General features: G+C 38.8%; 1 protein-coding gene across 1 annotated transcript; it reads left to right on the top strand.

Moving 5' to 3' along the window:
• Nucleotides 1-8,263: 8,263 nt before the first annotated feature.
• LOC126281207 (craniofacial development protein 2-like) lies at nucleotides 8,264-14,376 on the top strand (the record flags this gene model as incomplete). The annotated part of the gene is made up of 2 exons (XM_049979989.1): nucleotides 8,264-9,151; nucleotides 14,326-14,376. Coding segments are annotated over 2 exons (939 nt in total), but the record flags the coding sequence as incomplete, so codon positions are not given.
• Between the last annotated feature and the right edge of the window lie 10,119 nt (nucleotides 14,377-24,495).

Here is a 24,495-nt window from a genome sequence, read left to right as displayed (position 1 = left end):
TGCACCTATAGTAAGCCGCATGTTGGATGTGCAAAACAACCTAAAAACTACATCCAGGAAGGCTGGCTAACCAGCCCTCATTGTTAATCTATCTGTGAGGTGGATCTGAATCTGGCAAGCTCTCCTGCCTGAGTTCTGGAAGTGGTTCATTAACGTACTTGGCTGTCTGGCCAGGTCTTATGCTGTATAAAGTGTGCTATGTAATATGTTTACTCTGTTTACAGAGTCTTTAATAGTTATTACAAATTTTTTACTGTTAGGCCTAAAATAAGTACAACTAAAGGAGATAAGATTCTTATCTTAAGGTAGAATCTGTGGGAATATATTACAAAACAAATTAGGCATTAATTTCGGTGTGCAAAGTACGTGTGTGGTTTGAAAAGTTCTCGGAATCACCATGGGAGGTCAGTGGTAGCGCAACAAGTTGTTCACTTGATATTCACTGGACTGTTTCCTGTAAAAAAAATGCCACGTCAGTTCTCATGGAAGAGAGATGTGATGGTGACTTGGTTCTGTTGTTGTTCCTGTGTACTGATTTGTGGAGATGAAAATAATCAACATTCAAGCAGTGATTAAGTACTTCGAAAGAAAGGTATGAAAGCAAAGCACATTCATGCCAAATTCCAGAATACACTGCTGCTCCTTCATTTTCAGCCGTTACGAAGTGGAAAAATGAATTTAAATTTGGTCAGAACAGCTTAATGAAGATCTGCGCAGTGGTCGGCCAAAATGTGTCACTGCTCCAGAAATTATTGCAAAAATGCTCAAAATTATCATGGAGGATCACCAACTGAAAGCGTGTGAAATTGCTCTTGCTTTTCAGATGTCATCTGAAAGTGTGTCTCACATTTTAACTGAAGAATTAGAAATGAAAAATTATCTGCAAGATTGGAATAATGGTGTCAGTTTCTCTTCACCAACAAATACTGGACTTGTCTGATTCTTCAAGATCATCCCCAAACAAGATGCAGGCAGGCACCAATGCACATCTCAGGTATGCAGTCTACTAATTCAGCAGGGAGGTGGTTCAGGCATGTTTCTAGTCAGTATCAGCTAAGTATGTTGGATGCATTGTTATTGAGGATAACCTAATGTGCATTTTTTGAATAAGAACCTCCAGTCTGTTTTCCAGCACTATAGGCAGCATTCTCGTGATGAGTTTCTCTTTAAAGATGATAATATAGGTACACACTTTATCACCTCTATCTTCCTAAAGGAGGAATGAATCCTGCATTATCTACTGTTGTGAACCTGATTGAGCATGCTCTGATCCACTTTAAATTAGCTCTATGTTGTCACAGGATCCTCCTCTCAGATTGGAGAATTTCAGGAAATCCATCATCAAAGGTTTGCAACGTATAGATGTAGATGTATTATTCCACCATGTGCATTGTTACATGCTTGGATTCTCTTTGTCGTGCTCTTAAGAAGCTGGTCAAATTGTGCTGCTCCAGCCTCCCACAATACTTAAAGATGCATCTCCTGAGATCATTCAGTGTTTGAGAAGGCTCCTGTGATGACACAGAGTTAATTTAAACTGGTTCAAAGCATTCTCAATCAGGTCTACAAAAGTGGATAATGTGCAGGTGTTAGCCAATAGCAGATTTCGACTTCACAGATATGCTAAAATGTGCACTTTCAAATAGACAGCTTTTATTTTGGTTAATGTTTTGTTTTTATTTGAAAATAAAGTTAATTTTTAGTGCCATTGAGCATATTCTTTCATTCAAAGATTCATCTTCAATTTATGCCCCCACACGTAAACACATATAGAATTTTTGAGCATATATACTCTGACAGAAATGGAAAACTGTTTCATCATGAACATCTTCATTGAATGCTACAAACTGGTACTACAGTCTTGAAAGTTTCTTCAGGTTTGCTGCTTGATAACAAAATCAACTCGATTCAATATTTTGCCATCTTCAGGAGAATGCCGCCGCTGCTGCTGCTGCTTCCACATTCTGCTAAGAGCAAACCAGTTGTCTCTTAGATCAAATTATCTGCCAACCTAATTTCAATTACCTCTTTATAAACAATGTCCCAAAAATAGGAAGTGTTGGCATCTATCATAGTTTTGATAAATTTCATGCTGTGTCCCTTGCTTAAGCAATATTCCGCTACTGCCAATTTTTCTTGCTGTTGTGGACTTGTTTGATGACAATGTTCTACACACTTGTCCTGAACTATGCAAATCGAACAGCCAATGTAAACTTTTCCAGATTGGAATTTTATATATTCTAGGCTTCCTTCACAGAGCGTAGCAGAGCCCTAACCTTATAAGGTGGAGAGAACACACTCTTAGTTTTAAAACTCCTTACAATTCTGATCTTAAATGTTTTCCCTCAAGCATAAGGAATGATGGCCACAGATCTGTGCTCCTCATTGTGCACCTCTGGAGATGCCCCAAACTCCATAGCTCAACACATCTCCTTCCTCACATTAAGTGTGTGTTCCATCTAACTTCCAAGATTAGAGCACACTCAGCTCTGTGAAAGATAACATGGGACTTAGAAAGCCTGGAATATATAAAATTCCATGTCAATGTGGGGAAGCTTACATCAGCTGTTTGATTCATACAGTTCAGGAGAGGTGTGTAGAACATTGCTGTCATGTATGAACGTTCTTCAATGTGGCCAGTCTGAATGTTTGAAAGTAGTCTCTGAGTATGATGTATTGATGCCTTTAGTGTTCTACTATGGGCAGCACCACCTCCCCCCCCCCCCTCCCCTCCCCCCCCCCACTCAGTCTTGGAGGGCAGCAACTGTGGTAGGGAGCACATGTACTGTGTACACTATGGAGGCTTATATTGGACATTGATTTGCACACTTGGCATCAGTTCTCAGTAACAGGGCTCAGCAGCAGCAGCAGTGTTCTGCTGTAGATGGCAAACAAATCTATAGCTGAAATATTGAATCAAGTTGATTTTATTATCTGGCAGCAAACCCGAAGAGACTTGCGACACTTATTACACCGGGAAAGCCAACAAAGTCACATGGTACTATAGTAACCTCATGCAAGCTTATTTTTAGTATTTGCAATACAGAGAAAAGCCATGTTTGGATATTTAGAATTGTGTGAGCCCCTAATGGCTGTTGCATATGTCTAACATTCCCAGAACTTTTCAGGTGGAAATAGCAACACAGCATACCCATGACACTTGCAAGTGTAGCTTGTCAGAATCTTTCTGAATTTGAGAAAGGTCAAATCACATCCAGTAAGAACATTACACCATCATTCAGACAGATCCCACATATAGTATGCTGCTGTGCAATGACAGCAGAATGAGTGGTAACACAGAAAAATGGTGTGCCAAGAAGAGTAAGCACAAGTCCCTCCAGCAGGACTACACAAGAAGAGCATAGGTATTGTTTGACTATCTCTGATTAATAGACTGGTAACAACAGCTGAATCCCAAACCGAGATTGCAGACAGAGTTTCCCCATTAACCATCAGGAACAGGTTACTGCAATCTGAGCTGAGATCTGTACTTGTCATACATCATTTACAACTAACACCATACCATAAACAACAGAAACTTGCATGGTGTAGAACCATAATCAATTGGGACATTGAGTGACATTGTATGATGTTCTATGTTGAGCTAACTTTTGTCTGTTGTGGAAAGATCAATTACGACATGTCCATAGATGGCTTGGTGAAAGCTCATGAGAAGTAGTTACTCCTGAGATATATAACTCTTCAGCTGCTGAAGTCTAAGATAATAATATGACAACAGGACTGATTTAGTAACGGTTGAAAGGAGACTGAATGGCTGTCAGTATGCAGCAAGACTGGTGAACAGCTGGTGCAATACTCCATCTAAATCACTTCTTTATCTCTTTTTTTTTCCAATTTCACATCTTAAATCACTTCAGCATAAACTACCATCAGAATCACAGTAACAGGACATCGATGATACATTATCTCTCATCAAATTTACATGTATGACTGTGCAATAGACTAGTGTTGTTAAGTGAGACAGCCTACCTTAAATAAAACAGCTGCGATCATTAAATGTCATTAGTGAAATAAATTTTGTACATTGAAGATCAAACATAACATTCTAATATTTACGTCAAGAAATTTATTTAAAAAAAATTTGAATGAAGATAGACTAAATGTGACACTAGAACCAGTTTAACATATGGTATAATATTATACAGCTTGGTTCACTTAAACGTTTCAATGCAAATATCTCTGGAACAACAATAGATATGAATGCAGGGCAAGGGCTCATGGAAGTAAATACTATGAGGTCTACTAATACACAAGTAAATATTATTTCCAATTTAAACTTATGTTTTCTTTTAAATGGGTACCCTGATTATTTCTTACGCAATCAATAACATGAAAAACAAACAAGAAACAATGGCGTTGTTATATCACAAAATGTCAATTGCATTCCAAGAAATTATAAGGCAAAGCTGATGCATGTAATAAATGAAGTACGCTGCTATTGTGCATTCCTAGATGCAATTGCAAACCTCACATTGCTCATAATCACGATATGACTGGCGTACTATGAGGTTACAAATGCTGTACTTATTATTATTTACATTGTTATTTTACACTGTTATTATGTGGCCTGGAAACAGTACAGATGTCCAGCCACACACCTATATACAACTTCTATTTACTAATATGTTACATCCGTGGTCAGCCATTAAATATGTTTACCCTGGCTGATTCACACTTGTGCCTCAGGATGTACAAAAGCGGCACATTTTTTCTTTTATTTTAAGCATAAACTTTGCTCTGCAATTTCTTGGGATGTAATTGACATAATGCAATGTAACCAATGTCATTGTGATTTTTCATGTTATTGACTGCATAAGAAATAATATGGAGTATGCATTAAAAGAACGTAATTTTTTATTGAAAATAATAGTTGCTAACATTTTAGAATGTCTCATAGTATTTACTTTCATTAGTCTCTGCCCTACATACATAGCTGTGAAAGTCATTTTCCTTTATGCATTGTTGTTCCAGAGATATTTGCGCTGAAATGGTTAAGTGGGCCACCCTGCCTAAGACAGAGCTTCACTTTTTTCCCTCTTCATGGTAAAAGTATGTCAGAGATATGTGGCAACATTTCTTTCTTTCGTATAAAATAAGATTTATAAAGAAGATATGCCTTTATTATTACACTAACAAAATTAAAATGGAATGGTGGACATGGGTATTGTTGCCATCTTATGGCTGTCATGAGTAGATGGGTTATTACACCGGAGTTGTGTCCATTTTAACTGTGGTTTGCAAGCAGACATACACTTTCTGGAGCACAAGTAGGCACCAACTTTAGTATGATCCACCACATTCAACATATTGCTGCACTAATAGGTCATGAAGATGTCAAAATATTATATAATCTTAAATGATTTTGTTAGTTAAGCAATAACTTGAAATAAAACAATCTGTTGTTTTACATTCCTTTTTATGCCCTAATGAAATACTCTCCAAAGAGGCAATTCATTGAAAGTTTCGTAATTCCAATTGTATCTAATAAGTGATTTCATGTAATACATAAAACTTTATAAAATTTATTATTTCATTTATTTACTTGTATGTCATGTTTGTCCAGTATATGCTAGCATTATTTTGCATTCACTAATGAAGCTATAATTAAGAAAAATTAGGTTAGCACTGTTGTTTTTCATTATTTTGTATAGTGTGATGTTTATCTTATGTAAAAATCTTTTATATTGTATACACCAGATTGGGCATAAAATACAAAAGGCTTTGTGTATAATTATTTATAATTACTTTGAACTTTTAATTGTTAATTTTATAAATTTGTACTGTAGTTTTGGTAACTTCATTGTTAAGAATAAATAGGGGGAGCACAAGGCTAGGAAAAGCTCTGTTGGAGACAGTTGACAGACATGACCACAGTGTCACACATCAGTGTAATAATCTATCTAATTGTTGTACTATGAATTTGTGGCTATGTAGCCTGTTTGTGGAATGGGCTTCCCACCAAGAAGAAGTTGTGCAGCTTGTCACTAATAAACTACTATAAAATGACTTGGTACCTGGATTATTTCATGGAATTCGCGTAACTGGATCCAGATTGTAGATGAAATCGACTGGGATGACCACGTCAGTGGCAGGAAGCAGCTTACTCCGAGTTACACAAAACTAAGATATGTATAAGCAATGAACTAAATTTTATATGTCACTGCATAACTAATTACCAAAGTGTAACGTCTGGAAACTTTTCTAGCAGTAAATGTATGTATTTGTCTCAAACTCATCTTTGAATTGTGGAGGCCAGAGTGATCAATAAGAGATACCTCCATGATCAAACGGTCTTGATGTCATTGTTACACAAGTGTAACAACAAACTTTTCGAATTCTCTGTTAAATCAAATAATTTTTCAGCAATAACTTTTGCAATAGTTCCAGTCCCCCCCTGCCAAAATTTTTGTTACAAACTGCAGCTCTGTCTAACCACAAACAAAGACTTTCATTTCTTCCAGTATTTTCAAAATGTAGCCTTTCAGTGCCTTACAGAAAAATATGCCTGCTTTGCATTTATCAGTGTACAGAAATTTATCTATGACTGTTCTTCTCTGTTTGTAGGTGTGCTCTCTGAATCAGAAGGCAAAGCTCCAGCCTGTTCATCAAACATAAAATTTAACACAGTCTTAAGAATTAATTTGTAAACACATATTGCATAAATCTGTTACATTTCTTGCCAATTTTATGGCATAGTTTTGCACCCAAGGTTTCTGAGTGAGAAAAGCCTAGATTAACTTTTATTTTCTTAAAACTGTGAGTAATTCAATCAGTGAGTACAGTATAGCTTGTAAGGGCACAATTAGCAATGCCCTTACTACAGATTGATACTGGCAGCTCATTTCTGGTGTCTGTTCCAAAAGATTATAGAAGTTACAGTTACCCACCAATGTTCAGGAAATCTCATCTAGACTGCACCCACTCCAAGACATGAGAGAGTGTCTATTGGTGGCTAGTGGTCAATGTTGACAGTTAGGTTGCAGTCCATATGTGAGGTTAAAAAATTATTATTGAAGTATAATGATAAGTAAAAAGTGGTCAAGTGTGACACGTTGAAGTCCAGATGAGAGAATAAAAATCTAATATTTAAGTGTAATGAAAAGCAGGGGTATTTGAGTCATGTTGATGACTGAAAATTCATGGTAAGTAATTTTGTGCAGAAAAAGTGAGTAAAATCTTGAGTTCTGTGAAGTTTGAAGAAATCAGACTGTTATATGATTGTAGTCCTTAATAGCACATGTCAAACTAATTTCTTAAGTGACTGTATATAAAAGTTGAACATAATAAAACTCTTAAATACTTTCAGCTCAAGTAACTGCAAAAGCTGAAAGATTCATACTGTGAAATAATTGAAAGACACTGACTTACGTCGCTAAGTGGTAAGACTGATGTTGACTGAGAGAACTGATGAGGCACTATAAACTGGCTACAAGTAAAAAAAAACTGTTTTATTTGATTAAATATGCATATAGGATACAGTATCCAGATTTGTTTAGGCACATGGCTCGAATGAATATCATCTTTTACATTTGTCCAGTTGCTGTAAAACACTTGAGTGAACACTTCAGTCATTCAAAGAAACAGCAAAGTTAGAAGGAAAGTTAAAAGTTTAAACGATGATTCCAAAGCACCAAAACAATTAAATTTGCACTTGAGCTCAAAAAAGAAATTTGCAGTTGAGCTCAAAAAAGACAACAGCATTAATTTTTTTTAGCTTACAGTGACAAAAAAAGATGGAATGTTCAGCAAATTGACAAACAGGTTCAGGCACCATACAGTCTGATTTAAACTAGTTGCCACTTGACAGGTAGTGGGCTGGATTGTTCCTGCCACCAAGACACCAGTTGGAGCCTGGTGCCATCTACTTGGGCCCAGGAAATGACCTGGGAGAGTCTCTGCAGACATCATGAGACTCTGGCATAAAATGGGGTTGATACGCAATTACAAGAACTCAGCAAGAGAGTTCTCACAGCCTCTGTTACCTCAATTCTCCAACTTCCTACCTACAGGTGGTGCCCCTGTTAAGCCAAGCAACTCAGCGGAAGATTGAGTAACCAACACCAGTGGGACTGAGTCGGTGAGCAGATAGGAGTTGGAGGACAGGGGAAGGCAACAGGAAACCACCACTGAACTATCCCAAGAAAACCCCGTGGCTTCGCTCAGCTCAAAATGTTCCAGAGTTTCAAGTTCCCCGATCGGATCTCCAGGGGGAACCAGGTTGAGAAGAGCTTCACAAAGAGTAAGACGGTGCGAAGAGAAGCACTGCATAGGAATGTGGAATGTAAGATCCATGTATCAAGGAAAACTAGACATAGTGAAAAGAGAAATGGAGAAAATTAACATCAACATATTGGGAATAAGTGAAATGAGGTGGACTGGCATGGAAGAATTTGCTTCGGATGCCCATATGGTGTATTGTTCTGGGCACGATAACAACAGAAGTAATGGAGTAGCCTTCATAGTTAGTGATAAAGTGAGAAAAGCTGTAATGGGATGCAAATATAAAAATGATAGAATGATGTCCATCAGACTTCAAGGTCAGCCCCTCAACATCACAGTAATTCAAGTTGATGCGCCAACAACCGATGCTGAAAAGGAAATTATTGACCAGTTCTATAGAGATTTACAAGAACTACTACTGTCAACACCGAAAAAGGATATCGTCTTCATACTTGGAGATTGGAATGCAAAAGTGGGAAATCAAGCTGTAAAAGGTATAACAGGGAAATATGGTCTTGGTACAACAAATGAAGCAGGACAGAGACTCCTAGAATTCTGCCAAGAAAATTCATTAATAATTACTAATACACTGTTTCAACTACCAAAACGATGCCTATATACCTGGACTTCGCCAGATGGCCAATACCGGAACCAAATTGATTACATACTTTGTAATCAGAGGTGGAAGAGCGCAGTTCACTCAGCTACAACAAGACCTGGTGCTGACTGCAGATCAGATCATGAGTTCCTGATTGCAAAATTTCTGCTGAAACTTCAGAATGTAGCAAGAAGTATCCCAACTTGCAGATACGAACTTAACTCTATACCCTCTGACTACACTGTAGAGGTGCAAAACAGATTTAATGTATTAGGGCTGGAGGACAAAAGCTCAGAAGAGATGTGGACAGAAGTAGCTAATACTGTCAAGGAGGCTGCAGAGAAATACATTCCCAAGAAAAGGAACAGCAAAAAGGCTAGATGGCTATCAGTTGAGGCACTGCAAGTTGCAGAAGAACGAAGGAAAGCAAACATCAAGGGAGATAGATCAGCTATGTTTGAATTAAATAAAGATTTTCAGAAATTTGCTAGAAGAGATAAAAATATATTCTTTAATGAACAGTGCAACATAGTTGAGGATAGTAATGGAAGACAAGAGATCTTTATAAGAAAATTAGAGAAATTAAAGGAAAATTCCAGGCAAAAATTGGAATGATAGAAGATAGAAACGGGAAAGATCTGAGTGAAGCAGAGGATGTTAAGGAAAGATGGGCAGAATATGTAGAAGACTTATACAAGAAAGAACTGCATAATGACAGGGCTCCTACTGCTGATGTTAACGTTAATTTAGAACTAGAGCCAGATATTTTGGAGAGCGAAATCCAGTGGGCGCTTGAAAATATGGCTGATAACGAAACTAGTGGACATGATGAAATACCAGCAGAATTGTTTAAAGTCACTGGAAAGGATGCAGTGAAAGTGCTGCACTCAATATGTCCAAAAATATGGATCACGCAGCAGTGGCCAGAAGACTGGAAAAGATCAGTATCCATCCCCATTCCAAAGAAGAGAAGTTCTAAAGAATGCTCAGATTACCGAACAATCGCACTTATCTCACATGCTGGCAAAGTCATGTTAAAAATCTTACAAAATAGACTTCACCAATATCTAGATCGAGAGCTACCAGAAGAACAAGATGGATTTAGGAAAGGAAGAGGAACTAGAGATCAAATTGCTAACTTTTGGTGGATTATGGAAAAAGTAAGAGAATTCCAGAGAGATGTGTACCTCTGCTTTATTGACTACACCAAAGCCTTTGACTGCGTCGATCACAACAAATTATGGAACATACTGAAAAACATGGGTGTACCAGATCACCTCATTTATCCAATACGGAGTTTATACCTTGACCAAGAAGCCACGGTGAGAACTATGAATGGAACAATGAAATGGATAAAGATTCAGAAAGGGGTCCGGCAAGGCTACATACTGTCACCGTACTTATTCAATCTGTATGCAGAACATATTACAAGGAATGCGAGACTAGATGAAGGAGAAACAGGAATTAAAATAGCTGGAATAAATGTAAAGAACCTCAGGTATGCGGATGATACAATCCTGTTGGCAGAAAGTGAAGAAGAATTGAGAACACTCTTGCTGGGGAAGATTGAAGGAAGTAGAAGAAGAGGACGTCAGAGAATGAGATGGATCAATGGCATCACAGAAGCAATGTGTTCCAACCTGGAAGGCCTACGGGAGAAAGTCCAAGACAGGAAAAAGTGTCATGAGTTGGTTCATGGGGTCACGAAGAGTCGGAACCGACTAAACGAATAGAGGGAGAGAGACCATCAACTTCTCCTGCATTGAAACTTCCACTGGGCTGCATAACACACTGTACTATATGGTCTTCAGTAAGTTGTTGTAGTAAGAGATCTGGATAACTTCTAGCCTTACTTGCCTTGTGATGTCTGATGAAAGCTGATGGAAGAGGAGAAAGACTGAGTCTGCACACTCATATGGCAGTTTCAAAATCTGCTAAACACAGCAGGGTTATACATAATCAATCATGTGAATTCCTGTATTTCTTGAGGGAATAGTTTGAGTGTGTGTGTGTGTGTGTGTGTGTGTGTGTGTGTGTGTGTGTGTGTGTGTGTGTGAGAGAGAGAGAGAGAGAGAGAGAGAGAGAGAGAGAGAGAGAGAGAGAGAGAGGGGGGGGGGGGGGTTATAGTTATGCACGAGTGCCTCTCATTCCTTTGGATAAAGTGACTGACCAAACTACTACAGTTGCTCTACAAATCAGTGAACAATCACTAATATGAATTAGCAAGCCAAAATTCATGGAGGAAGAATTAGACAAGTCATCTAAACAGGCAATGCCTGGACAGAAGAAGTATCTAGGAGCAGAGTTACAAATCTTGACTATTTTGAGCAGTATGTGATTTGTCATGAAATATGTGCATATCATTCAAGGAAAGAGCATCTGACACTTAAAAGCTACATCTGACACTTAAAAGTTATGTGCCACCTTTGTAGAACTGGATGTGTTTCAAGACATCAGATTGTCTTTACTAGGAATTTTGAAAAAGTTAGGATGTCACTACAAATCAATTTGTGAACACAGGTTAATAATAGAATAATTTTAATAGAGTAATTTTAATAGAAAAATTTTGACAGTACTGTTTAGCCTGATGAAACATGCATGAATAAGGACACAGCTTCAAAAAAGACTGGACAGATGATACCATCAGTAGTAGTATTAGAGCTTTAATTGACAGAAGGAACTGAATAATTTTAGTGCATGCTGGAACTTCATAAAGTTTTGTTCCTAAGTGTCTGCTACAATCAGTTCCAAGGCAACCTCTGACTACCAAAAAGAGATGAACCACAGCATGTTTTTGAAGACCCGGCATTTCAAAATTTAACAAAAAACTCAATGTATATTACGGATAACACTCTAGCATTTGTCAGGACAAAACTAGGAAACGAGGGAAAAAAAGACATTGTTGACTGGCCACAGAAATGCAATGTACTGATTGATGGTAATTTGAAAAGAGCACGATGATTAGAACTTGCATCATAAAACAAGCTGAAATATGCAGTTTTTTATCTCCAGGATGAAATAAAAAAGGAAATACTGACGAAGTCCGAAGACTGGCTTCCTACAGTTGCCATTTCAGTGCAATAGAACTGATCTGGCATCAGGTCAAACAACATACTTCTACAAAGTATAAAATAGTTGTGTTGACAGAAACGTAACAAGTTTTGAAGGAGTCAACTGAAACAGTGACACCAAAAGGCTAGCAAAAAGTAGTGAAACAAATGATACAGGATGCATGGAATAATGGCAGTATATTGCAACAGGGTACTAAAGACTCGTTTATACAATGGGTGAATAAAAAGGAATGAGAACTATTATTTTTCTCTGGAATTCCTTTATTGACGAAGGTACTTATAGTTACACACCATCAATACCACAACCCCCCTTATTTATGACCTTTTGCCAAATTTCCAGAAGATAAGTTTAAGGACATAAATGCTTATCCTGTTGAAAATGGTCTTTCAGATCATGGTGCACAGCTAGTTACTGTACATGACTTAGCTCCATGCAGTATATCAAATCAGATTTTCAAAGCAGTGTGTTCAGTTAACAATATAAATATTGCAAACCTTAGGGAAAGCCTACAGCAGCTAGACTGGGATGAAATGTATAAGGAACCCGATTCAAACTTGAAATATAACTTATTTCAGGATACATTTTTAAGGGTATTTGAATATAGTTTTCCCAAGAAAATAGTTAAACATAATTCCAAGAAAACACATAAGAATATCTTGCAACCATAAAAGAGAACTGTATCTAACAGCAAGAGGGAGTACTGACCCCGAAATTGTTCAATATTATAAAAACTATTGTGCGTTACTAAGAAAAGTTATTAAAAAGTCCAGAAGCATGTGTATCATGTCTGAGATCAGTAACTCTGATAATAAAATTAAATCAATTTGGAATATTATTGAAAGGGAAACAGGGCAACCAAGAGCAAAGGAAGACTTTAGTGGCATAAAACTGAATGACAAGTGTACTAAACAAACAATCATAAATTGAAAATATTTTCAATAATCATTTTTTAAATGTTGTGGATAAAACAGGATCTATGTCTTCACTAGAAGAGGCAAGACTACTAATAGAAGAGGCCATACCTGTGCAGTTTGAAACAACTGTAATTCCTCCAACCTATCCCTCAGAAATCAGTAAAATAATAAACTCACTGAAAAGTAAAAGCTCTTACGGAATTGATGGCATTTCCAGCAAGGTACTTAAAGCTTGTTCCCCACAGATAAGTAGGATTCTCAGACACGTATATAATAGCTCTTTGGAGCAGGGTGTTTTCCCCAATAGACTGAAATATTCCATTGTAAAACCATTGCATAAAAAGGGGGATACATCGGATGTCAACAACTACCATCCAATCTCTCTTCTGACAGCTCTATCAAAACTTTTTTTGAGAAAGTAATGTATTCAAGAGTAGCCTCCCATATTTCTAAAAATAAAGTACTAACAAACAAAATGTCAGTTTGGTTTTCAGAAAGGCTTTTCAACAGAAAATGCTATATGCGCTTTCACTGATCAAATATTAAATGCTCTGAATAACCGGACATCACCCATTGGTATTTTTCGTGATCTCTCAAAGGCCTTCGATTGTGTAATTCATGGAATTCTTTTAGATAAGCTAAATGCTTCCAGAATGAGATTTTCACTCTGCAGTGGAGTGTGCACTTATATGAAACTTCCTGGCAGATTAAAACTGTGTGCCCAACCGAGACTCGAACTCCGGACCTTTGCCTTTTGCAGGCAAGTGCTCTACCATCTGAACTACAGAAGCACGACTCACGCCCGGTACTCACAGCTTTACTTCTGCCAGTATCTGGTCTCCTACCTTCCAAACTTTACAGAAGCTCTCCTGCGAACCCTGCAGAACTAGCACTCCTGAAATAAAGGATATTGCGGAGACATGGCTTAGCCACAGCCTGAGGGATGTTTCCAGAATGAGATTTTCACTCTGCAGCAGAGTGTGCGCTGATATGAAACTTCTTGGCAGATTAATACTGTGTGCCCGACCGAGACTCGAACTCGGGACCTTTGCCTTTTCTGGGCAAGTGCTCTACCATCTGAGCTACTGAAGCACGACTCATGCCCGGTAAATTAAAGGGAAAAAAGCTTAAACATTAGTGTCATGCAATATTTTGTGTAATGTAATATCTTCTACATACATCTTTTATTAACCTGACACATTCCACATCATTACGAGGTGTCGTATTCATGATTTATGGAACAAGTATTAATCTAATCTAATCGTCTTATACCATCTATGCATCTATTTCTGTTGATGCCACTTATTGACAGCCCTATGGCATAGATAATGTCATCTCTTGTGTTGTACTGGATCCCTCACAGTGATTCTTTCACTGTGGCAAAACGATCATAATCCCAGGTACTTATGTTGGGTGAGTATGGTGGATGTTCCAGACTCTCCCACTGCCACCAGGGGTCCTGAACAGTAGCAGTGGTGTGGCCTGTGCACTTTCATGTAGAATGATGGCATGCTGTATGATGAAATGTTACTGCTTTTGCCTGAGCACTAGATGAAGGTTGTGTTGCAGGAACATACTGTCACCCTTGGTGGTACAGTGTGATGCAATATTACCCCACCATAGTCATATTCCAAAATGAACATCACTTTCACAGCACTTGGTTTGGTGTGCACTTTGTGCATGAGGAGAACTGGGATGCCTACATTCTCTAGGTTGGTGTATCAAGTTTGGTGCATACGAGCAATCCCAGGTTTTGTTGATAGTGACAATGCATCGAAGAATGTTGCTGGCTACCCTTTGGTATCAGCACAATAAATCCTATATGCCATTGTTGCACCTTGATCATTTCATGTTGTATCCAGTGTGAAGCAATTTTGTGATACCTCAGATTGTCATACAGAATGTGGAACACTGTTTTGTGGCATATTCTGACTTCACTGCAGTCCAGTGGTGATCAACAAACAACAAGGAAGCAAGGAGTAGAACAGTATTGTCCTCCATATGGGGTCGTTCTGTATGGCGATGATAGTTCACAGCATCCCTGTTTAATCTGAATGCTTAAGTCACTGTGCAACTGTGCTGTATGACAATGCTGTGTTACTACATGCCTCACGCAGTCCCTATAGACATTCTTGCATTCTCTGACCTTGTGCTACTTCAATTTTGAGCCAACATTGTTGCTCTATCTTTGTAAACATGATGTTAGGACAGTTGTATTATTGTTATTGTTCCAGCGTAACATCAAGCGACCGCACATCAGCATGGAACATAGCTGCAGAGCATGCTGTGTGATGATGTCAGCCAACAGTATGCTGAGTAGAACTACACCATGACAGGAGCAGCCTCTATCTGAAGAGAATATAAGCACTGCTCTTGCCAGCCTTGGCTCCACTAAAAGAGCCGAATTAGATGATGAGCAGTGGAATTAATGAAAGCAGTGATTTGTGAACTTGTGTGATTAGCTTGCATGGAAATTGTATATATCGAAAGACATTGATTATTTGCATGTTTCCCATTGCTTGCGACCCATCATGAAGAAACAAAAGTTAAGTATTGTCAATTCAACTACTGTAATAAGCTCCATTAATATGATTTGCTTGTATGTTGTCTATATATCTGAGGATTGGATTGGATTGTTTGGGGGAGGAATCCAGACAGCGAGGTCATTGGTCTCATTGGGTTAGGGAAGGATGGGGAAGGAAGCCAGCCGTGCCCTTTCAAAGGAACCATCCCGGCATTTGCCTGGAGCGATTTAGGGAAATCACGGAAAACCTAAATCAGAATGGCCGGATGCAGGATTGAACCGTCGTCCTCCCAAATGCGAGTCCATTGTGCCACCTCGCTCGGTATATATATCTGAGAAAACAGCTTCCTAAGCACCCTATATTATATGAGTTGGCGGGGTATCACAGTTATGATGTACAGTGGTCTACACACTGCAGTAGATAGGAGTATGGCCGCGCTCATTGTAGACTTATCTCACAGGCCTTTGTACTGTCAACACAGCAGTGTTACTTTTACTTTGTAACCAGCCCTTGTATCTATCACTATGAGAAGCAAAACTTGTAGTTTCACTGACTCTGAATTAATCGGTATTTTTCCACCATCTGACTAATGTGTAGTGTATTTAACAAAGCGATTATTTCCTTTAAATTCTGAAATCTCGTGTCTGTCAATTTATTTTGATCCATTTCTCTTTACTATTGTGAGACTAAGGAATACTCTTAAGTCAGCTTGCATCACCTCCTTGTAGTAAGTCAGACTTCACTTGAAATATATTTAGTTTTGTGAAGAAGTCAAGATGTTATAGCTGTGTAACGTTCTATGTACTGACTTGGCAGAAAATCCTAAGAAATTTTGGTCCTATGTCAAAGCGGTAGGTGGATCAAAACAAAATGTCCAGACACTCTGTGACCAAAATGGTACTGAAACAGAGGATGACAGACTAAAGGCCGAATTACTAAATGTCTTCTTCCAAAGCTGTTTCACAGAGGAAGACTGCACTGTGCTTCCTTCTCTAGATTGTCGCACAGTTGACAAAATGGTAGATATCGAAGTAGACGACAGAGGGATAGAGAAACAATTAAAATCGCTCAAAAGAGGAAAGGCCGCTGGTCCTGATGGGATACCAGTTCGATTTTACACAGAGTACGCGAAGGAACTTGCCCCCCTTCTTGCAGCGGTGTACCGTAGGTCTCTAGAAGAGCGAAGCGTTCCAAAGGATTGGAAAAGGGCACAGGTCATCCCCGTTCTCAAGAAGGGACGTCGAACAGATGTGCAGAACTATAGACCTATATCTCTAACGTCGATCAGTTGTAGAATTTTGGAACACGTATTATGTTCGAGTATAATGTCTTTTCTGGAGACTAGAAATCTACTCTGTAGGAATCAGCATGGGTTTCGAAAAAGACGATCGTGTGAAACCCAGCTCGCGCTATTCGTCCACGAGACTCAGAGGGCCTTAGACACGGGTTCACAGGTAGATGCCGTGTTTCTTGACTTCCGCAAGGCGTTTGACACAGTTCCCCATAGTCGTTTAATGAACAAAGTAAGAGCATACGGACTATCAGATCAATTGTGTGATTGGATTGAGGAGTTCCTAGATAACAGAACGCAGCACGTCATTCTCAATGGAGAGAAGTCTTCCGAAGTAAGAGTGATTTCAGGTGTGCCGCAGGGGAGTGTCATAGGACCGTTGCTATTCACAATATACATAAATGACCTGGTGGATGACATCGGAAGTTCACTGAGGCTTTTTGCAGATGATGCTGTGGTGTATCGAGAGGTTGCAACAATGGAAAATTGTACTGAAATGCAGGAGGATCTGCAGCGAATTGACGCATGGTGCACGGAATGGCAATTGAATCTCAATGTAGCGAAGTGTAATGTGATGCGAATACATAGAAAGATAGGTCCCTTATCATTTAGCTACAAAATAGCAGGTCAGCAACTGGAAGCAGTTAATTCCATAAATTATCTGGGAGTACGCATTAGGAGTGATTTAAAATGGAATGATCATATAAAGTTGATCGTCGGTAAAGCAGATGCCAGACTGAGATTCATTGGAAGAATCCTAAGGAAATGCAATCCGACAACAAAGGAAGTAGGTTACAGTACGCTTGTACGCCCAATGCTTGAATACTGCTCAGCAGTGTGGGATCCGCACCAGGTAGGGTTGATAGAAGAGACAGAGAAGATCCAACGGAGAGCAGCGCGCTTCGTTACAGGATCATTTAGTAATTGCGAAAGCGTTACGGAGATGATAGATAAACTCCAGTGGAAGACTCTGCAGGAGAGACGCTCAGTAGCTCGGTACGGGCTTTTGTTGAAGTTTCGAGAACATACCTTCACCGAAGAGTCAAGCAGTATATTGCTCCCTCCTACGTATATCTCGCGAAGAGACCATGAGGATAAAATCAGAGAGATTAGAGCCCACACGGAAGCATACCGACAATCCTTCTTTCCACATACAATACGAGACTGGAATAGAAGGGAGAACCGATAGAGGTACTCAGGGTACCCTCCGCCACACACCGTCAGGTGGCTTGCGGAGTACGGATGTAGATGTAGATGTAGATGTATGTAATAACTCATGAGACATGCTGTGATAAGAAGGATACTTTTCCAGAAGTGAAAATTTCTCCTGCTTCAAAAACTAACATAGCATTTGCCCTAATTAAAATTCAGAATTTATTTCTGACTTGCTTAGAGATTATTGAGAGTGATGCCACATGTGAATTTCAGAATTTTTAAGTGGTAGGTATAGATACTTTCATTTTGTACTTGTTATAAGTTATGTATTGAAATAATTGCATGCAAATACCATTTTCAAAAGACTGTGTACAGGAAGTGCAGTGCAATACACAGCTTCAGGAAGATTTTCTGCCAAGTAAGGAATTTTGGTAATCAACTGAAACAAAAAAATGTATTGCCACAATTTCAATAGTTTTTGAGATATGACATGATAAGTTTGAAGCTGTTTAGGGAAGGGGAACTCTACTCTGTTTAAAAATAATAATGTGACTGTGCCACTAAATACAATTAAGAATAGATTTTTGATATTCTGAGAGACACTATAAAAATCTATATCACAGATGAATTTGCGACTTTGTACTTGAATTTTGAGAGAGAGAGAGAGAGAGAGAGAGAGAGAGAGAGAGAGAGAGAGAGAGAGAGAGAGAGAGGCTTCAGAGTGATATTCTATCACTGTAGGCATCAATGCTCTGTGGTGACTGCCTGTTAGTTGCACTTGACATGACAATATCATAGCTTTGGAAATTAAGTGTCAGGTACCAACTAGTTTAAATCAGACTACAGTATGTGCACATTTTATCAGTTTTATAGATGTATTTATAAGAAATAAATGAACTTCAATGTGGATAGCCTATTGCACTAACACCATCTAATGGCCACAGTTTGTTTTATTAAGACAGGTTGCGTAACCATTTCAAGCACAATTTTTAGAAGATTATGTGCACGAGATGCAAAACAATATGCAGCTTTGAGAAGATTTGTTAATGACTGACGTATTTTAGTAATCAACCAATGAAAAAAAAAGTACTGCCATGATTTCAATAGTTTTTGAGGTATGATATGAGAAGTTTGAAACTGTTGTAAACACAGGAAATTTGCTCTATCTAGACAAAAAATACCTGTGTCACTAATCTAAATTAAGAATACATTTTTGGCACGCTAAGAGACACTACATGACTCTAACAATATGTGAATTTGAGACTTTTTACTTGAATTTTGTCAAAGATAGAGGCTTTAGAGAGATATTCTGTCATTGTACAGATTGATACGCTGTGGTAGCTGAATGCAGACTCTACTTGACATGAGTACATGAAAAAATTATTACTTTTATACATTTATTTATAAGAGATAATTTAATAGCTAAATATTAAAATATTTACATGTTATGTTTGAACTTCAAGTGGAAATCATACTGCACCAGCACCAACTTATGTCTACAGTTTGTTTTATTTAAAGCAGGTTACCACACTACAGAACACTGGTCTATGGAAGGGCTGTGCAAATGAATTTTACAAAACAGAATATACTGACAGTCTTTTACAGTGATTTTGATCATGGCTGATGCCAAAATGCATTGAGGTGTTTAATTTTTTAACAGTAAATAACTGATCTTTAGTAAATTACCTTAACTATTGACAATGATGGCAGATATTATAATGGTTTGTCATTTGTAGACAGGAATGGTAATCCCTTTAAGCTTAGGATACAAAATAGCATATTCTCATTGTGGAATGTAAGATGTCATACACCAGCAGACTTAAGATTGTTCAGATCTCGAATGGCTGCTTGGTTCCCTGATTTGTCACTCACAGAGGATGTCTGGGATGCAAAGGGAAGAAATATACTTTCATATGAGCCTCCAATAAGTAACCTTCATCAGGTGAAATAGCATTTGTATCAAGCTCATTGGCATACAAAATTAAAGCAGCAAACAGCTATTTCCCTGTCTTGTGCCTAATTAAAGACCTTCTCTCCTTCTCCCGATCCCTACAGTAGAAACAGTTTTTCACTACGAACCCGACCAATCAGACTCATCCAAAGACCAATATTGAACTTTGCCTTAACTCAGTACACTCCCACATCCAACCATGATCCACCCCCACTGCCTCCAAACCATCCACTGTTAACTTTACAGAATTTCTTAACCTCATACCTTGCCTCAACGTCATTCCCTCAACATGCAAACTAACCTTACATCTGCAGAAAGAACCGCAGTCCACCATCTAAAAACTGATCCTGACCTAATAATCCTACCTGCTGACAAAGGCTCCACCACCATTGTTTTGAACCGCAAGGATTACGTGGCAGAAGGACTCCGTCAGATGTCAGATACTTCCACCTACAAACTATGTCACAGTGATCCCATTCCAGTAATCCAGCACAGGATCTCCAGTCACTACTCAAATCCTTAGGCCCATCCTGGAACCTCTCCCCAGAGTCCATCTCAATCCCCACACTCCCACCTTCTACATGCTTCATAAAGTCCATAAACCCAGACTACGCAGGACATCCCATTATGGCTGGTTACTCTGCCCCCACTGAGAGAATCTCTCCTCTTGTAGACCAAAACCTTCAACCTATTACCCAGAACCTATCCTCCTATATAAAAGATACCAACCATTTCCTCGAGCAACTCTCCATAGTTCCTGTCGCTTTACCACACGGTGCCCTGCTCATAACTATTGATGCCAGCTCCCTACACACAAACATTCCTAATGCCCATGGCCTCACTGCTATCAAACACTACCTTTCCAGAGACCCTATGGATTCCAAACCAACAAGTTAATTCCTAGTCTCCACCACCAAGTATATTCTCACCCACCATTACTTCTCCTTTGAAGGCATTACCTACAAACAAATCTACAGTATGGCTAAGGGCACCTGGATGGCACCATCCTATGCTAACCTACTCATGGGCCATCTAGAGGAATCGTTCCTAAAAACCCAGAATCCTAAACCCCTCACCTGGTTCAGATTCATCGATGACGTACAGCCTAGCCACCCGTAGTCATCGCATCTTCAGTGACGAGCAGTCCCTCCCAAAATATACCGAGGGACTCACTGAAGCCTTCACTGACTGTAATTATCCTCCCGTCCTTGTACAAAAACAAATCTCCCGTGCCTTATCTTTCCAGTCTCCCACCACCTCCCAAAGTCCCACAGTCCGGCCACAGAGGAGCTTTCCCATCGTAACTCAGTACCAAATGGGACTGGAGCAACTGAATTACATTCTCCACCAGGGTTTCGATTACCTCTCTTCACGCCCTGAAATGAGAAATGTCCTTCCCATCCCTCCTACCATGGTATTCCACCGTCCTCTGAACCTACACAACATACTCGTCCATCCTTACATAACCCCCAATCCGTTACCTCATGTCTCATATCCCTGTAATAGACCTAGATGCTAGACCTGTCCCATACATCCTCCTACCACCACCTTCTCCAGTCCAGTCACTAACATCCCCTATCCCATCAAAGGCAGGGCTACCTGTGAAACTAGTCATGTGATTTACAAGCTAAGCTGCAACCTCTGTGCTGCATTCTATGTATTGTTATTTGGCTCTAAGGGCACTACTGTAGCACATTAGTATTGCACTGTAACTGGCATCTGAACTGGCAGCATCCCCTGGACGTGATGTATCAAGGCAAACAGTCTACAGAAGGTTTTAGCAGTGTGCCCTTTACTGTTGGATACCTGCTGCCTGTTTGCATCTGGGGCATCTTCACAGATGGGAACATCTGGAGTAGAACTGGCAATATGCCATTTGGATGATTGAAGGGTGTACCAATGTCCTTTTTACAGATGAGTCCTGATTTGGAGAGTGGTTCATGATGGATTTGCGTGTCTCGAGGCCATGTGGAACATGGTTGCAGGGCTTAAACATTGTGGGAAGAGACCAATATCAAGGAGGATCCCTAATGGCATGGGCAGCAATTATGTTGACCACCCAAACACCTCTTCTTGAAACTGTATCAGTGAATCAGCAATATTTAACACTTGTCAGGTACTGTGAGGAGATCTTAGGATCTCATGTGCAGTTGTCACAAGGTACTGTGGGGCCAGACTCCGTATTCAAGGAAGGTAATGCTCAACCTCACAGAGCACAGAAGGCTGACATTTTCTTTGATATTGCAGATATTACGCACTAAGTGTGGCCAGCTCACTCTCCTGATTTGAATCCCATGGAGTATGTCTGGGATGCACTAGGGAGATGGGTTGTGCATCAAGTCAACTTCCACCAACCAATCCTCGGCACTTTTGAGCAGCTCTGCAAGAAGAATGAGCATTATTGCCTCAACATGAGATTGATGGTATCATTCACAGCATGTCCCATCATTGTCAGGCCTCTATTGGTGCCAGAGGTGGTCACAGTCCATACTGAGCACAGTAACCAGTTGTCAGAATGTGTGTGCAAATCTGTTAAGTTGGAAAAAAACAAAGAACATTTTTGTCTACCATTATACATGTTGCAGTTGATTAAGTTCTGTATTCTTCACATTGTTTGTACTTTACTATCGGCTGATTATACTGTTCTGTGGAAAAATAAATGCAACCTTGCAAAATTTCCTTTTGTTGCTTTAATTTTGGACACCAGTGTATGTAGTTACTTAGTTTCCCATGCATCAACTGGCATGAGAAATTGTAATGGTGTGGAACAAGTCATTTTACATTCACATCTACATTGCACCTCCCCCCCCCCCCCCCCCCTGTCCACCCCATCCTCCTCACCCACCCACACTTCCACCTACCAGTCCATCCAACCACACACACACACACACACACACACTAACACGCACACACGCTCACATGCACATGCAATACACACACACACACAACACACACACACACACACACACACACACACACTTCTGTATATTTTTTTAGTAAATGAACATTCAAAAATGGAGTTGAGCAGCTCTATATTTGCTTTGATACCCTAATTCAGTTTCCATGTCATCCATGAGTGAACAGACAGCAGCTATTTCATGGAACTGAGGAGGGTACAAAATTTCTTTTTTTCAAAGTAGTGGCATCCGTTCATTGAATTTAGCTGGCATAAACATGAATACTATTAATCAGTTTAACAATAGTTGATTGAATGAATGAATGAAATGTAAACTGTAAAACTGTGATGCCAGATATAATATTCATTACTTTTTTTAATAATGACTGGTTTTCTTTGGTCAAAATTCAAAATTTGATTTTTATGTGTTGAAAGAATGATTGTCACACATGGAGCAGAATAATGAAAATCCACAGCAATTCTGATATAAAATTACACTTCAGATTGTATTTGAAAGTTCTGCTAATTATGATTATATCATTGTTGAGGTTAGCTCTAATTCATTAATCAAAATTATTATTAATGATGTGCTTACTGACATTAGCTCCATTTTATCCATTCCAATGGCTTGTGTTATGCATTTTGGAGATTAAAACGAAATCAAAAGTGTTTTCAACATAGTTCAGAATCGAGGAAATTTGGTGAAGAGGCGAAGACCCACAAGAGGCTATGAAAAACTTTATCAATACAATTGAAACAATACTAGGAAAGTAGCCTGGATCATTTGTCGTAGTAAATTCTTGATTCTGTATGTGATTATTTTGGATTTATTTTCAGCTGTTGTTGTATGTCTATTCAATACATTCTAGTTTTTGTACAATATATTACAGTTGTATTTCATACAATTATTACCAATGTGCAACAATTGAGGACACCTATCATACAGCTATATCAGTATTCTATTATTAACTGATAAGCAACAAATACAAACATGTTTTCCTCTGAGGAGTAAAATATTACTTTCAAAGATTGAAAAACTAATTAATTTTTACCAATCGTTCAGTTCCAGATTTGGCACACATTTTCCAGGGTCTCGTGTAATGTTAATGAAGTAGTTATCTTCAAACTGTACTTTTCCATTATTGTATAATTTTATTCCAGCATTCACTGACTGATGCACAAAAAAGAACTGCATTTTCCAGTGATAACAGTATGTCACATCTGCAAACAGGTAATATGTATCTATTATTCAAGAATGCAAAAATATTTAAAACTTTTGATGGCACATTCTGACGGACAGTTTAAAATTCCTTTAACAGTGTCCATTAATACTGTTTTGTAGGTAGCACTATAACTACATAGAAGAACAGTACATTCATCAACAAGTGCATAATGCAATTAATCACTAGGAACTTCAACTAAGACCAAACATCTTTTCAAAACTGTATAACACCTGAAAGATAAGTTCTCACACCTTCCTAGCATATTGCAATAGTCAAATAATACAATGTCCAACAAAAAAGTGAGGCACCTGGAAGACAAGGCTGTATGTCAACATAATGTCATCATACATGTTCATACCACTTGCAATTACATAAATTATTTATAATTGCAATTCTGTGAGAGGTAGAATGGCCAGCAGAGTGCATTAGTGTTGTTTGTGTTTGGCGTGTTACCAGGGCATATAAGATGCACAACCAGCATCAGATGCTGTCTGATCACCTTGAATAGCACATACATGCCATGTACTCATATGAAACATTGTTATCAGCACCTAACAAAGTCTGAAAGGGGCCTAATTGAAGATCTCTACTTGGCCGGCTGAATGATTTATGCAATATCCAGATTTATG

Source organism: Schistocerca gregaria, chromosome 1, assembly GCF_023897955.1.
Source record: "Schistocerca gregaria isolate iqSchGreg1 chromosome 1, iqSchGreg1.2, whole genome shotgun sequence".
NCBI lineage: Eukaryota > Metazoa > Arthropoda > Insecta > Orthoptera > Acrididae > Schistocerca > Schistocerca gregaria.
The sequence above is the reverse complement of the archived record's forward strand: the minus strand, read 5'-3'. Positions and strand labels throughout refer to the sequence as shown.